The sequence below is a fragment of the Cucurbita pepo genome, chromosome 9 (genome assembly GCF_057944985.1).
Source record: "Cucurbita pepo subsp. pepo isolate OVF chromosome 9, ASM5794498v1, whole genome shotgun sequence".
NCBI lineage: Eukaryota > Viridiplantae > Streptophyta > Magnoliopsida > Cucurbitales > Cucurbitaceae > Cucurbita > Cucurbita pepo.
In genome coordinates this window covers 1,650,062-1,664,942 of record NC_141806.1, presented here as the reverse complement: position 1 = coordinate 1,664,942, position 14,881 = coordinate 1,650,062, and the positions used below count along the sequence as shown (strand labels likewise).

At 37.1% G+C, this 14,881-nt stretch overlaps 2 protein-coding genes across 2 annotated transcripts; both read left to right on the top strand.

The window, feature by feature from the left end:
* The first annotated feature begins 1,592 nt into the window (after window positions 1–1,592).
* On the top strand, window positions 1,593–5,501 carry LOC111802291 (aluminum-activated malate transporter 4). Its single transcript, XM_023686600.2, has 6 exons — window positions 1,593–2,042; window positions 2,150–2,287; window positions 2,374–2,640; window positions 2,751–2,887; window positions 2,964–3,110; window positions 4,267–5,501. Exons 1-6 carry the CDS (start codon window positions 1,673–1,675, stop codon window positions 4,924–4,926), a joined length of 1,719 nt encoding a protein of 572 aa, XP_023542368.2. The 5' UTR covers window positions 1,593–1,672; the 3' UTR covers window positions 4,927–5,501.
* Window positions 5,502–6,324: 823 nt separating this feature from the next.
* On the top strand, window positions 6,325–14,245 carry LOC111802290 (uncharacterized). The gene is made up of 13 exons (XM_023686598.2): window positions 6,325–6,474; window positions 7,262–7,678; window positions 8,201–8,447; window positions 8,814–8,926; window positions 9,532–9,611; window positions 10,158–10,299; window positions 10,416–10,496; window positions 11,535–11,639; window positions 11,796–11,978; window positions 13,031–13,123; window positions 13,326–13,465; window positions 13,657–13,723; window positions 13,821–14,245. The coding sequence occupies exons 2-13, from the start codon at window positions 7,286–7,288 to the stop codon at window positions 13,938–13,940; spliced, it is 1,764 nt and encodes a 587-aa protein (XP_023542366.1). The 5' UTR covers window positions 6,325–6,474; window positions 7,262–7,285; the 3' UTR covers window positions 13,941–14,245.
* The last annotated feature ends 636 nt before the right edge of the window (window positions 14,246–14,881 follow it).

Below are 14,881 nucleotides of genomic sequence, written 5' to 3'. Positions count from 1 at the left end.
GGGTCGATAATACCAATCTTTTATGCTAGTTGAATCGCAGTGACCCGAAGACAAGGTTCCTCATAAACTAGCCTCGATTCTCGTCAAATATGCGAGACGCATCTGCCCATACTTCTAAGAACATCGTATCATCGTCCTTGTCAAGTACCCATTACGTCGAACATTATTGAGATATGAAAATCAAAATTATTCTCGAAGTGAACGATAGAGCTCAATAAGTACGACTTGAGTTCATACATCGTATAGCCATCAAATGATAAATCTTGCTCAACTTGCATATATTATTATTATTATTATTATTTATTTTAAAAAATATGATAGATAAACGGTGATAAAATTAAGTACTTATCAAATGAGACCTTATTAATATCACCGTTAAATTATTGGATCACTAATCAGATTTAGATAAAGTTCGAACGGAAAAATAAATAATTAAAAAAGATTCACAAATCTTGGAATCTCATAGATCCATAGCCGGAGGAGATATTCATACATGTGTGAATGTCGATCACATGTTCCTCATCTATATAATTTATTTATTTATTTGTTGCAAATGAGACAAACGAAAGAAGAAAAAAAAGTCATATAGATGCCATCTAAAATTATCGAAATACAATTATTTCATATCTAATATATTAATTTTGGCGTTGGAAGAAAATTAAAATTTAATTTTTATAGCTTTAAAATTATTTATAATTGAATAAAATTTAATTAATATTCTCGACCCTACATTTATGATATTTTATTTAAAGCGTGACTTCTAATAAAAAAAACGAAGAAATTATAAATTTTTTTAAATAACAAAAAAGTGATAGATAAATTCAAATAAATCAAGGTTTATTATTTTATTTGGATGAAAAAAACATAAAAAAATAAAATAAAAATGAAATTATTGAGATATTTCCTTCATATTCCTTTTTCCACTTTGATAAAAGCATCCCTTTAGAAAAATAAAGTAAATACATGATTTGGACAGCTTTGAAATATTTTATTACCTATAAAATGCTAATTGTCATTATTTTTTGAAAAAAAAGAAAAAAAAAAGTAAACGTTTAAATGGTATTATATTGTATTAATTATAATAAAATAACTATTTTATATTTTAATGGATTAAGAAATATACTTAAATATAATTAAATAAAGATCATATCGTCGAAAAGTAAACTATATGATAAAATGATTTTTTTAGTTAAATTTTAAATGGGGTCTAATAAATTATTAAATTATTAATTTTGTGTTATTTTATTTTTAACTAATTAAAAATTAAAGTAATTTATAAAAATATAATGAAACATAAATATAAAAATCATATTTACCTTTTTACTGTCCTGGCGAAAAAGGTGTCATTGGTTGTTTGTTTGGTTGGCGGTTACCTAATAAGTCAGTTCAGTTATTATTTTTTTGGAGCCAATTTGTTTGTGACATCGGTTATCTTACCCGCGGGTTAGATTTGATTGTATTTTGTATTTAATAAGCAAGCAAATTTCCTATTTCGTCACCGCCAGCCTCACCATCGTCTTCAAATCTGACCCGATACGGTGCCGTTTCATTGTATTACAATTTATTATTATTATTATTATTATTATTATTATTATTTTTAATTTTCGTTCTGGTATTGTGAGATCCTGATTCTTCAAACTCTTGCGTGTTCGTTTTGGTTGTTGATGAAGAGATGGCAGGAAAATATGGATCAATCCGGCAGAGTTTTCTGGATCAGAACAGGGAAAAAGCTTATTCTCGTAAGGGATATTCCGATTTCGGTCTGAACAGCTACGACGGCGCCGGCGACAACGTGAAATGTCGATGTTTCCGTACAGTTACCGATTCAATCGCCAACTTCTGGAAAGGCTTACGAGATACTACCGTCAAGTTGTACGAAATGGGCCGCACCGATCCCCGCAAGATCTTCTTCGCTGCCAAGATGGGGATGTCGCTTGCGTTCGTTTCGCTCGTCATTTTCTTTCGCGAGGCTTTGAAAGAAGTTGGCCAATATACAATCTGGGCTATTCTCACTGTTGTCGTCGTTTTCGAGTTCAGCGTTGGTATGCCTAATGATTTTCACTCCGCTAATTTCAATCCAGTTGCGGATTCTTGAGGTTTCATTAGTCAATTTCTTCGTTCAAGGGAATAATTCTGTTCATTTCTGTAGGGGCAACGCTTAGTAAAGGGTTTAATCGTGCATTGGGGACATTTTCAGCCGGTGGACTTGCTATTGGTATTGCGGAACTATCCGTCTTAGCCGGACCATTTAAGGAAGTTATAATCGTAATCAGTATATTCCTTGCAGGTACGAGTTCTTAGTAGGGATAATGAATCTGTGTATCTGAGATGCAATTGGATACTCAAATTAACAATTCCATTTCACTATTTTAGGGTTTTTTGCAAGCTATTGTAAATTATATCCGCCGATGAAGTCGTATGAATACGGGTTTCGGGTATTTCTGTTGACATTTTGCATCGTGTTGATATCTGGAAGTACATCGTCGTTTTTCCGAACGGCTTTTTATCGATTACTATTCATTGGCGTCGGTGCTATCATGTGCTTGGTGGTGAATATATTTATCTTCCCCATTTGGGCAGGGGAGGATCTGCACAAATTGGTTGTGAAAAATTTCAAAAACGTTGCTACTTCATTAGAAGGCAAGATCAATTCTATTATCCATTTTGTTAAGATGATTTTGTGCACTTTCTTATACTTTTGATCTGTAAAAACATGTTTAAATCATTAGCTTCCTTGTAATCTTGTTCAGGTGTTGTTAATGAATACCTTCAGTGTGTGGAATATGAGAGAATCTCCTCGAAGATTCTTACATATCAAGCCTCTGATGACCCTGTATATAGTGCTTATAGATCTGCTGTGCAGTCCTCGAGTCAAGAGGACACTTTGGTATTGGTTCTTGTTTACTCTTTGATTAGATGACATGTTACATGAAGGTTTTACTTAAGGCTCGTTGTTTTTGTAGTTGGACTTTGCCTGTTGGGAGCCACCGCATGGCCCTTACAAGACATTCAATTATCCATGGTACAATTATGTCAGAGTGAGTGGTGCTCTTAGGCATTGTGCTTTCATGGTCATGGCAATGCACGGATGTATTCTTTCAGAAATCCAGGTGATTTGACCCTTTTTCTTTTGTAGTTATTCTTTGTTTCACCGATTTCTGTGAAGGTTACGATCATTAACGTCGATAATCTTCATGTTTTGTAAAAGAAAGAAGAGCGTCCACTTGGAGATATTAATACATAAACCGCCCTATTGTAGGTGTTCTTGGTCGCCCCATTGTTGTATAGTTTTGTTGAATTTGACTGTAACAGCCCAGCGAGGACGGTGAGCCACAAAGGAGGGTGGACACCGAGCGGTGTGCCAGCGAAGACGCTGGGCCCCAAAGAGGGGTGGATTGTGAGATCCCACATCGATTAGAGAGAGGAACAATTGCCAGCGAGGATGCTGGGCCCTGAAGTGGGGTGGATTGTGAGATCCTATATCGGTTGGGGAGGAGAATGAAAAACCCTTTATAGGGGTGTGGAAACCTCTCCCTAGCAGACACGTTTTAAAAACCATGAGGGAAAGCCCGAATGGGAAAGTCCAAAGAGAACAATATCTGCTAGCGGTGGACTTGAGCTGCTACATTGACATTTGTTATGACTTGCTTATTCAATTATCGATATCCCCCTGTAGCTGAAGTCACCCATACGCTCAAACTTCTATGGAATGGGTGAGTGAGTGGCCCCTCTAGATGGGCTGCTTTTTTTATCATTTAAATGTCAGACCAATGTCCAAATTTTATTATCCCTCTTTAGAAAAGATGACCACTGACTTGAATTAAGCTGGAAGAAGGAATCAGTCTAGCTAGCTTGGTGATAACTGTCAATTCTTGGGCAGGAAAAAATGATCTGGTTAATTGTGGTCCTTAAGAAACGCGATGGTGGTAACATGTTACTGGTTTTAAATCATAGGCGTATTAAAAAAAAAATTATGTCGGAATAAATTGGTGAAGTTCAAAAAGCATTTGAATTCCTTCCCCTGTATATTATAACAGCTTTCTTTGATTTGGAAGATGGTGGAGGTAAACAATATACTAGCTTCTTTCTGTATGTACATAACTGTCATCTTTACTTGTTTTATAGCTGAGTACACGATGATTTAGATTTTAAATTTTAAACAGAACTATTTTGATGATTCTTGGCTGTTGATTTGCTAGCTGGGTGTTAATTGGTGATAATAACCAATGTACATAGATGACTAGATCTTGCAAGTTTGTATTACAGGCTCCACCAGAGAAAAGAAAGGTTTTTGCAAAGGAGCTTCAGAGGGTTGGCACTGAGGGAGCTAAGTTCTTACGTGAGCTTGGGAGCAAAGTAGAAAAGATGGAGAAGTTAAGCTCAGTCGACATGCTATTCGAAGTTCATGATGCTGCAGAAGCTTTACAAATGAAGATTGATGAGAAATCTGATATACTGGTGAATTCAGCTAATTGGAGACCCGGAAAACAGCACAGGGAACATGAAGATCTTCAACATCTTATTGATACCAAAGATGATCATGGCAGACAGTTGGTAATCGAATCCCTGAACGATTCGTTGGATGCTCAACACTCGAGCATCGGCTTCAACCCTTCCATTACAGAATGGGTATCCACAGAAAGTGTCTTCAACAAACACCTGGTTTCATGGCCACGCCTTTCATTTTTGAACGATACCGTGCCGAATGAACGAGAGTCAAAAGTATATGAAAGTGCAAGCTCCTTATCTTTGGCAACGTTTACTTCGCTTCTCATCGAGTTTGTTGCAAGGCTGCAAAATCTCTTGAATGCATTTGAAGAACTCAGTGAGAAGGCAAATTTCAAGTCACCAGCGGAGAATAAAATTGAAAAGGAGAAAGTTGGGTGTTGGACTAGATTTTTAAGACTCTTTGGCATCAAGAATTGAGGCTACATAGGATGCCATGCCATGCCACAGTTGTTGATTCCACTGGATTATCTGATACCATTCATCTCTGGAGTTGGCTCATTAGTGCACCTTTCATACAGTGATGGTTGAATTTGATATCTGAGTTTGGTTAACCTATGCCCTCATATATTTTTCTGGCAGGTAACGTCAACGGACCTGTCCTGTGTATAAGCTCGATCCGGGTCATCCGAATGTCGTAGATGTGTCTTGGATGGACACTACAATCTGTTCATCAAAGCTGTTAGCTTGAATGTGCCTGTGGTATGATAGTACATTGATTTTCGCTCTAGATGTGATGTTAAAGAGAGGGATTGTGTAGTACGTTTTCGATGCGCAGCAGCAGCGGCAGCACTCCGTGTTCTTAATATACTTTTGCATGCTCAAGCTTGTCAGATTTGATTGTATATTATTCTATTTATGTCTTATCCTTATTAAAGATACATATAGAAGTGCAAGCCAAAACCGAACATAGGAGGAAACCTCCATCAAATTGGTCAGTTTGAACCTTAAATGTTGGCTTCTTTGGATTTGTACAAACTATTTTGGTTGGTTTCTTTTGATTAGTTCACTTAGTTTTTGAGCCGGTTCAGTTTGTTTCAGTTCGATTGCCGTACTTAAGTAAATGGGTATGTGAAGATACAGGTTGTAACCGCCCCAAACAAGGCTTACTACTAGTAGATATTATTTCTCTTTGACTTTTGAGATTTTCACACGTTTATAAAAAATGTTTCATTTCATTCTCTTATCGGGAATCTCACAATTCACTCCATTTGAGGCCCAACATCCTCGTTGACACAGTGCCCGGTGTCCACCCCACTTTAAGGCTCACCGTCCTCACTAGGGAGAGGTTTGTAACAGCCCAATCCCACCGCTAGCAGATATTGTCCTCTTTGGGCTTTCCCTTCCGGGCTTAGGTTTTAAAACACGTATACTAATGAGAGGTATTCAACCGCACAAATAGTATGCAATTGACCTTTCGATGGGGAAGTTGTGACTTGATTCGTGCAGACACGAAGATCTTTTCCTTGTACACCTAACTACTACTTTATCATTTAGGAGAATGGAGCTATCTCGTGAATGTGTATATATATATTTTGCAAATTTGTTGAAGATAACACTGAAACAGGGATGTTCTTGAAAAAACAAGGCTGATATGTACGGAGGCCCATGAACAGTGAACTCCACGTATTTGGGCTTGATTCCTTCTCGGACCAGGTTTATGCTAAGCCCAAAAAGAAAAACCAAGCCCAAGATGAACGGATATGAACAGTGAATGCATATTTGGGCTCTTTTGAAAAGCCCAATATAGTGGGATTTTTTTTGCTGTGGATTACTTGTTGATGGGCCGGCCCATAATGGTTACAGTTCTGTTATTATGGAATTCTCAGATCGGAGAGTGTCTTAACAAAAAGCCTCGTTTGTCCTGGCTCTCTTCTTCTTGTAGTCTCTCTCTCTGTCTCTGTCTCTCTCTCTCTCTTTCTCCGACGCAGGTTCCTGAAGCTCAGCCAGGCAAGGGCATTGATCTTGGTGAGTCCGCTTTCACTTTTTCTCCCCCCCTTTTTCTTTTACTTTCAAATTTGAGGAAGAAAGGAACTATTTCCATTTTGTTTTAGTCGATCGCCGTCCGAGGAGCGTTTTGTTTAATCTGGATTTCACTACTTTACATCGTCGTTGACAGGAAGGGAATAGTTAGATTGAATTTCCTGTGTTGCTTACCTTAAGTTACAAGGAACAAGAAAATAATTCTGCCGCACCGTCCTCGTTTTGGATGGAGAATCTTCGATTCTAGCTGCATATCACCGAACTTAGGGCTCGGACCTTCGAATCTGTGTTATTTCTTTCAACATTTAGGCTTTTTCTATGGTTCTTTAGCCTTGTCCTTTCTTGCCCTTGGATCTTTGATTGCGGATCTGATTTGTCCATTTCTACGTGTTACCTTTTCGTTGAAGTCGAGGATTCATATATCAATAACAAAGCCTCCAATCTCTAGTGTAATTAATGTTTTCCATCTAGTTATTAGAGATCATATGGAGCATTGATTTTATCCACTTTTATTCTGCACGTCCGGAAGGCGCGAGTTTATCCTAAGCGGGTAAAGTTACGCTTGGCATTTTTCTTTTATGCCTGAGTTTTTAGTCCGTTTCCGGTCGTTTTTTCGTTCTTATGCCACGTGTTTCGTGATAAGAAATTAGTTCTTTTTTTTTTTTTTTTGATATCTTTGTTTTTGTTTTCCCATCAACCTGTAAGTGACTGTAAATTGGAAACCGTCTTTTTGAGCTGTGAACCGATTTCTTTTTCTCTATCTCGTCTTTAGTTTTACAGGAAATCACTGTATAAGATGTCTATGGTCCACGAGCCTCTATATCCAATAGCTGTTCTTATTGACGAGCTGAAAAATGATGACATTCAGCTACGGTTGAACTCAATTCGTAGACTTTCTACAATTGCACGTGCTCTTGGAGAGGAGCGAACGCGTAAAGAATTGATCCCATTTCTGAGCGAAAACAATGATGATGATGATGAGGTGCTTCTTGCTATGGCTGAGGAGTTGGGAGTGTTCATCCCATATGTTGGTGGTGTTGAGCATGCCCATGTTTTGCTTCCACCTCTGGAAACTCTGTGCACTGTTGAGGAAACCTGTGTGAGGGACAAAGCTGTGGAGTCTTTGTGCAGAATTGGTTCCCAAATGAGAGAGAGTGATTTAGTTGATTGGTTTATTCCTCTCGTTAAGGTTAGTATTTCCCACTACATTTTTCTTTTTCCTTCTTTTCTTCGATATGCATTCCTCTCTTTTTAAAATCATCCCCTTTACTTCATTTATCTGACACTTGCAATAGGTGGCGCATTGAAAAGTATCCATAAATTTAATTGCAATAGGTGGCGCATTGAAAAGTATCCATAAATTTAAGATGTTTTATGCTAAATATGCGTCCAATGATATATTGAATTTTCTGGGATATGTTATTAAGTCTTGCTTATGACCTTATAGTTTTGACGTCCTTCCAATGATAATAGGTTTTTCTAGAGAATACAGCTCAAATTGATTAACTTTGATAACATCAAACCAATTCTGATACCCGATTAGGTCTCCCTGCCATTTTGTTCCTTCTGTCCTAAAAATCTGAGAACTGCTAGCTTCTCCCCTCTTTCTTTTATTTTTCTTTTAAACTCTTTGCATATTCAACATCGATAGCTTTAAATCCAACGTTTTCTGAGGGTCTGTGTGTCTGTTTGTGCTTGCATATATATCCAGAGATTGGCAGCTGGTGAATGGTTTACGGCTAGAGTATCCGCATGTGGGTTATTTCATATTGCCTACCCTAGTGCTCCAGAGATGTTGAAGACCGAGTTGCGGTCAATGTATGGCCAATTGTGTCAAGATGATATGCCCATGGTTAGGAGGTCTGCTGCAACAAATCTAGGAAAGTTTGCTGCAACAATTGAACCTGCTCATCTGAAGACTGATACCATGACAATTTTTGAGGATCTTACTCAAGATGGTAATTATCTGTATCTGTTACCTGAGTGTGATTTACTTTGGTTTCTTGCGGACATTGGATTCATGTGAACAGAAAGTGTGTTTTCTTGTGGGTGCATCACATCGGTTGTGTGTTGCTGGTTAAAGTTTAGACTTCTTGTTTAAGTTTTCAAATTATTTTAGTGTATGTGCAGTGTGCATAATATGTTGAGATCAGTGCTGTTATAAGTCTAACTATTCTTCATTTGGATTTTTTAGTTGAGATATTAACAGGGAATAATCATGGATCTTTCTCAAGTTACAAAAGCATGGGAATTATTCTTTAGAATTCTTGTGGACAGTTGTTTGGTTTAGTACATTTTATGTTCTTATACCAAGTCTTTAACAGATCAGGACTCTGTGAGATTGCTGGCCGTTGAGGGTTGTGCAGCTTTGGGCAAGTTGTTGGAACCCCAGGATTGTGTATCGCATATTCTTCCAGTTATCGTTAACTTCTCCCAGGTATAGTTTTGCACAATTTATTGGATTTCACAGTTTGATTTGTATGCCTGACAATTTGTTAGAATGATTATATGCACTGTTGAGAAATATCTTTATTGGAAGATCAGATCAAGCATTATCTTCTTTGGAACAAGGAACAAGGATTATTTTACAATTACATTTTGTAATCTAGTGGTTTCCAGGTCTTTGTGATGAACGTCTGGATGTATTGTTTTATGTTTCCTTTGTGCTTCTGTTGTTTAGTTACCAGCAATGGTAAGAATGACATAGATGTACAAACATCCAAAATTCTTTTTAAGTTGTTACTAAAACTTTTTGAGCTGTCCATAGGATTATTAAATCAACTTTAAAGAAAGCATAGCATATTATAAATACCTTTGTTCTCGAACTTTTTCATTCCTAGGTAAGCTATAATATCAATGAAATTATAATGTATAATCTATATATCTGCATTTTATTTAGTTACTTCTTAGTTTGAGTACCTCTATTGTGTATAGCAGAAGGTAAAAATGGTATTTACATGCTTTATACCCTCATGGCCTTGACACAATTTATCCAAGCGCTAATTTCTTTCTTGTTCCTTGCCTACTTTTCCTTCTATGTAGGATAAGTCTTGGCGTGTCCGTTACATGGTTGCCAACCAGTTATATGAGTTGTGTGAAGCTGTAGGACCTGAACCTACTAGGTAATTTCTTATTAATCTATGAAGAAAAGTTGGTTATTGATCAATGTGGAAAGATGAGAATGTTTTTTTTTTTTTCTTTTTTTTGACCTATTGTATTATGGAAACCCATGAAATGTAGTTCTGTATGACCTTCCTTTATCATTTGGTTTATTTGGCTATGTAGATAGGAGCCCATTCCTTGGTTACTGGGGGGTTCTTGGGAGGAAGGTTCTTCTTCTTATTCTGGTTTTCTAGCTTTGGATTTCCTTTCTCTTTATTCTAAAACATTGGAGATACTTTAGTTTATTCTCTTGGGTGGCTCCTAGCCTGTCCTTGGTTAGCCTATATGCTCGTGTGGCCTTGTTATTTTAATTTCATTTATCATAATTATCAAATTTTCTACTAATTAAAAAAAAAAAAATGAATGCACATGTATTTTTGTACTAATACTATGTAAATATGGAAAATAATTCTTATATTAGAAAGTGTTGTGAACATTGTGCCAAGTGTACTACCATTGAGTTTTTATATTGTTCATAATGCATGCACTTGTTTTTGGGTGGTAAGGACGGACTTGGTACCTGCTTATGTGCGCTTGCTTCGAGACAATGAAGCTGAAGTTCGTATAGCAGCTGCTGGCAAAGTGACCAAGTTTTGCCGGATTTTAAGTCCAGAACTAGCAATTCAGCATATCCTTCCCTGCGTTAAGGTGCATATGCTATTTCAGAGTTAAAATTTCCTTGTCACTTATCTACTGTTACATGTCATGCCTCAATTTTTTTTTTCTCATACTTTCACTGAGTGCTAAGCAAATAACGACTACAGGAATTGTCATCAGATTCCTCTCAGCATGTCCGTTCAGCTTTAGCCTCAGTTATCATGGGAATGGCTCCTGTGTTGGGAAAGGTATGAAGTCTTTATTTTGGTTTTCACAAATGTGTTGCTTGCTATAAACTGCATATTAAATGTTTATTTATTATTTTATTGAGAACCTTAATCCGCTTCTTTCTTCAATAAGTCTGCTTAGAAGCCATATCTAAGTTTTTTTTTTTCCATTGGGGGAAGGGGTGAGGACACGGTGGAGTGAGAGGAAATCCTGGATGCTGGTTAATATTTCTGAATTTTGACGCTACTAAGGGATGTGAAATTAAAACACTTTGGTGATTAATGCTTATGTTTAATATTAGGTACTGTATAGTTTATTTTGGACGCCTGTACTTATGTAAACAGTGAGGAATTGAGAACTGGGTGCTGTATAATGTTTCTAAGTGAAGTGATTAAAGCAATTTGCTGATTAATACTTCTGTTAGCATATTGATTAGTTTGCTAATTTCGGAGTGTATTTATATATCTGAAATTTCATGAAAAATGGCGAGGAATTGGTAGCTGGATTCTGTTTTGTATTTCTGAATTTTGAAGGCCAAGAAGTGATATGAATTACAAATTCAAATAATTTGGGGATTGTAGTGATGACTCTCATAACTCCGTACACAGTGGCTCTTGGAAGACTACTTCACACTTGTTTTTCTAGGAACATTCTTGTTGGGGTTCTGTAGTGGAATTCATTAACTTTCATCTTTCAATCCAGGTTATCCACCCTTCCACCCGGGGGTAAAATTGCCTTTCTCTAAATGATAAATAAATTATCAGTCAAGTTTTTGTGCTCATAAAAAAATATGTTGTCTTTTGTGTGTGGTTGAGTGATGAGGACGTGTACATATAGTGATAAGGATGAATGGTAGACTCATTATTTCCTCGGAGGCCTTTTTACATCATATCCATGCAACTTGAAGTGGTTACTGGGAAAGATTCGGTATTACATAATTGTCTTGTCTCCATTTTTCTTTTCAGGGTCGATGGTTTAACCAATCTCCCAGTCTTGTTTAGTAGTATATTGTTGTTTGTATTGGGACATAAAAAATCTCACTTAGATGGCTTGTGCAGGATGCTACCATCGAACAACTGCTTCCGATATTCCTTTCTCTGCTTAAGGATGAATTCCCTGATGTGCGCCTCAATATCATTAGCAAGCTTGATCAAGTAAATCAGGTTTGTTGTAATTCAACTTGAAACTGAAGGGGGAGGGTTGTTGACCAACATCACAATAAGAGATGCTGTTTTATACTTCGCAAACATGCTTCAACTCTCTCACTCTCTCTCTCCAAAAATATTTTACTGCCGTCTCACCACAAACCTGTTATGCAGGTTATTGGAATTGATCTCTTGTCTCAATCACTGTTACCTGCCATTGTTGAACTTGCTGAGGATAGACACTGGAGAGTTAGGTTAGCAATTATAGAATACATTCCTTTATTGGCAAGTCAGCTGGGTGTAGGGTTTTTTGACGATAAGCTTGGTGCTCTTTGCATGCAGTGGTTACAGGATAAGGTTTGTGTTTCCTGAGCTTCATTAAGTCTTACTATAGTTTAAGAATGCATGAAAAAAGTAAATTTTAATGTGAATAACATGCTTCTGAGTGAATGTTGCTTCAGTTTATGAGAATATTCTTTTTGTTGAATAAGGTACGTTGCTGTTCATGAGATCATTTGATTGGTTTCTGAAGGGGATGTCCATTATACGGAATTCATCAATTCTAGTTTCTGTGCAACTGAATCATAATGAAAGTAGCAACTGAACTATTTACACTGGATTATTAGTTATAGAGAGAAAATGATCGGTCTTTGGTCATTGTTAGTTAAGAAATTAAAAGGACACAAATGTGTTTTAGTACCGCTAGCTTTCCATCTCCTGCCAAGTCCTCCATTTCTCTCTAGCCACGACAAATATTTAAGTTTTTGAAACATTTCTGCATAGGATTCTAGTTTTATCAGAGGACCAGAATCCCGAAACTGTACAGGGGAGGATATCCAAACCCAAGCCGGAGGGCAATGGAAAAATGTCTAGTTTATATCTGGGGTCAGAAAGCCAATTTTGGTTGCTTCTTTGATGGCGATCATGTTAATTCTCGTCCTAGCTAAGGTAGCAGACAAAATTTCACTGCCTTGGGAAATTAACTCTTCCTAGTCAAGTTGGAGAGGCCACATATGGTTTGTTTTTTGTTGCAGTGGGTTCTTCTTGCATGTTTCCTCATATGTGATCTTGCTATGAAATTTTAAAAAAAATGGAAACACTAAATAAATGTACACTGTACAAGAGTGGAAGAGGATGAGATACCAAAGGCATCCTCTTTGAGACACCTAAGACATTCTCTTTTTCTTTCTTCCTCATTGTTCTTCTGCTGCTCTCTCTAATGCAGAAAAGGCTATAAAAGAATTTGACCATCTAAAGTGAAAGGAGGTGATTTCAATAGTCAACAAAGTACTGAAAGTGCACATATTAAGAAAGAATTATTTTAAAGGCCATTTGAAAGATATCATTGACTTGTTATATGTTATGCAGTTTTTTAAAGAAATTTCTATTGCAATGGTTACTTCTTGCAGGTTTACTCAATCCGTGATGCAGCTGCTAACAATTTGAAGCGCCTTGCAGAAGAATTTGGTCCTGAGTGGGCAATGCAGCACATTGTCCCACAGGTTTGTTTCAAATGAATTTCACAATCACATTTCGCCTGACCTTGGTGATAGCCTAACATTGTCTTTAGATAAAGAATACAATCCAGAGGTCATGAAAGAAGTATAACGCTAATCATTATTAACAAAAATCCTTCACCCTGCCTGCTGCACACAATCCATGCACTTTGTTCTCTTCTTCTAACTGATGGCGTTTCACAAACAGGTTCTTGACATGATTAACAACCCACATTATTTGTACCGAATGACTGTTCTTCGTGCGGTCTCCCTTCTTGCCCCAGTTATGGGCTCAGAAATCACATGCACAAAGCTTTTACCGGTGGTTATCAGTTCTTCCAAGGACAGGTACAGGACATAAATTATTTTCTTGTTTTAATTAGATAGATTAGTTGCTGGCCCAAAGCCAGACGGTGGAATCATCCCTAAAAAAATGAATCATGATGGGTGTTATTGTCAGTTGACTTGCGCCCCTTGTTAATTGTCTTTATCAGCCTCCTTTTCGCTCTTTTTTGGTGGTTAAGTTAAGTTTTTTACAGGGTTCCAAATATCAAGTTTAATGTGGCGAAAGTGTTGCAGTCTCTCATTCCCATAGTTGACCAACCTGTAAGTAGTCCCAGATGATGCTTTGCCTTCTGTGTCGTCTTAGTCTAACTGATATCTTGACTGTTTATATTAATATTAGATAACACTTGCGATGCAGGTGGTGGAAAAAACTATCCGCCCTAGCCTAGTTGAACTCAGTGAAGATCCAGATGTAGATGTCCGGTTCTTTGCTAACCAAGCTCTTCAATCAATCGATCACGTGATGATGTCTAGTTAGACCGGGCTTCATCGCCATCGCAAACATCTGTACGAAGGTGCTTTTGCAGAAGTTGCTATTGTTTTTCAACGAAATAGCTGTATGTTTCTTCCCCCACGTTCGTTGTTGTAGTGCAGTTTGTGATGCATCTAGCGTGCAGAGTGAGCCATTGAGTAGAGACTTGATGCTTTTATTCCTTCTGCATCCTTATAATCTTTAATATTCTTTCTTCATTTGTCTTTTTCAACAATGGACTCGTAATTTGGATGTTGAACTCGAGGGGCTATGGAGTCCCCATTTGTATCTACACTTTTTTTGATTGCCAATCTTCAATCTCTACTGTAATAGTTATCACTTTGTATTAATTATGTTGACTTATTTAAGATTCCGAAACCAAATGGGTACTCATATCCACACACACTTGAGGACACCAAGTGAAAATACTCATGATTAAAGGTATGATCTGATCTTAGAAATGATTCTTGCTGATTGATTTGTTTTGCAGAAAAGAACCACAATTAATCCACGCTGAGAAGAAGAAAAAAAAATCTCAGTAGCTTTTTAGTAGCACGAGTTTCTGGAAGCTTGGTTCTTCTGGTTTTTCTTTCAATTTGTTCAGATCTCCGAACTAATTCAAACCAGAGTTACTTCAGATCAAATGTAATATCCAAAATAGTTCTAATGAAAAGCATTGTCCATCTCCAACCAAGCTAATTGATAAGCAACATGGTCAAACTTTCACTGTTTAACCGTTGTAACGGTAGATTTTGAACATATACGACAAACCATAATGAAGAAGGGAAGCTAATTTTAACCATAGACGTATGCTCAAACAATGAAATAATAGAACAGGTTAAGAGTAGCGAGGTGAGACTTGTTATTTAACTAATACATATCGGTTGGAGAGGGGAACAAAATACATTCTTTATAAGTGTGTGGAAAACTCTCTTTAGCGGACGCAT

Excerpts from the sequence above, each read along its gene's own strand:
- LOC111802291 (XM_023686600.2), top strand. The coding sequence starts at position 1,673 with ATGGCAGGAAAATATGGATCAATCCGGCAGAGTTTTCTGGATCAGAAC. Across the intron at positions 2,288-2,373 it reads AATCAGTATATTCCTTGCAG|GGTTTTTTGCAAGCTATTGT; the intron begins GTACGAGTTCTT and ends TCACTATTTTAG. Across the intron at positions 2,888-2,963 it reads CGAGTCAAGAGGACACTTTG|TTGGACTTTGCCTGTTGGGA; the intron begins GTATTGGTTCTT and ends TTGTTTTTGTAG.
- LOC111802290 (XM_023686598.2), top strand. The coding sequence starts at position 7,286 with ATGTCTATGGTCCACGAGCCTCTATATCCAATAGCTGTTCTTATTGAC. Across the intron at positions 8,448-8,813 it reads TGAGGATCTTACTCAAGATG|ATCAGGACTCTGTGAGATTG; the intron begins GTAATTATCTGT and ends AGTCTTTAACAG. Across the intron at positions 13,466-13,656 it reads ATCAGTTCTTCCAAGGACAG|GGTTCCAAATATCAAGTTTA; the intron begins GTACAGGACATA and ends AGTTTTTTACAG.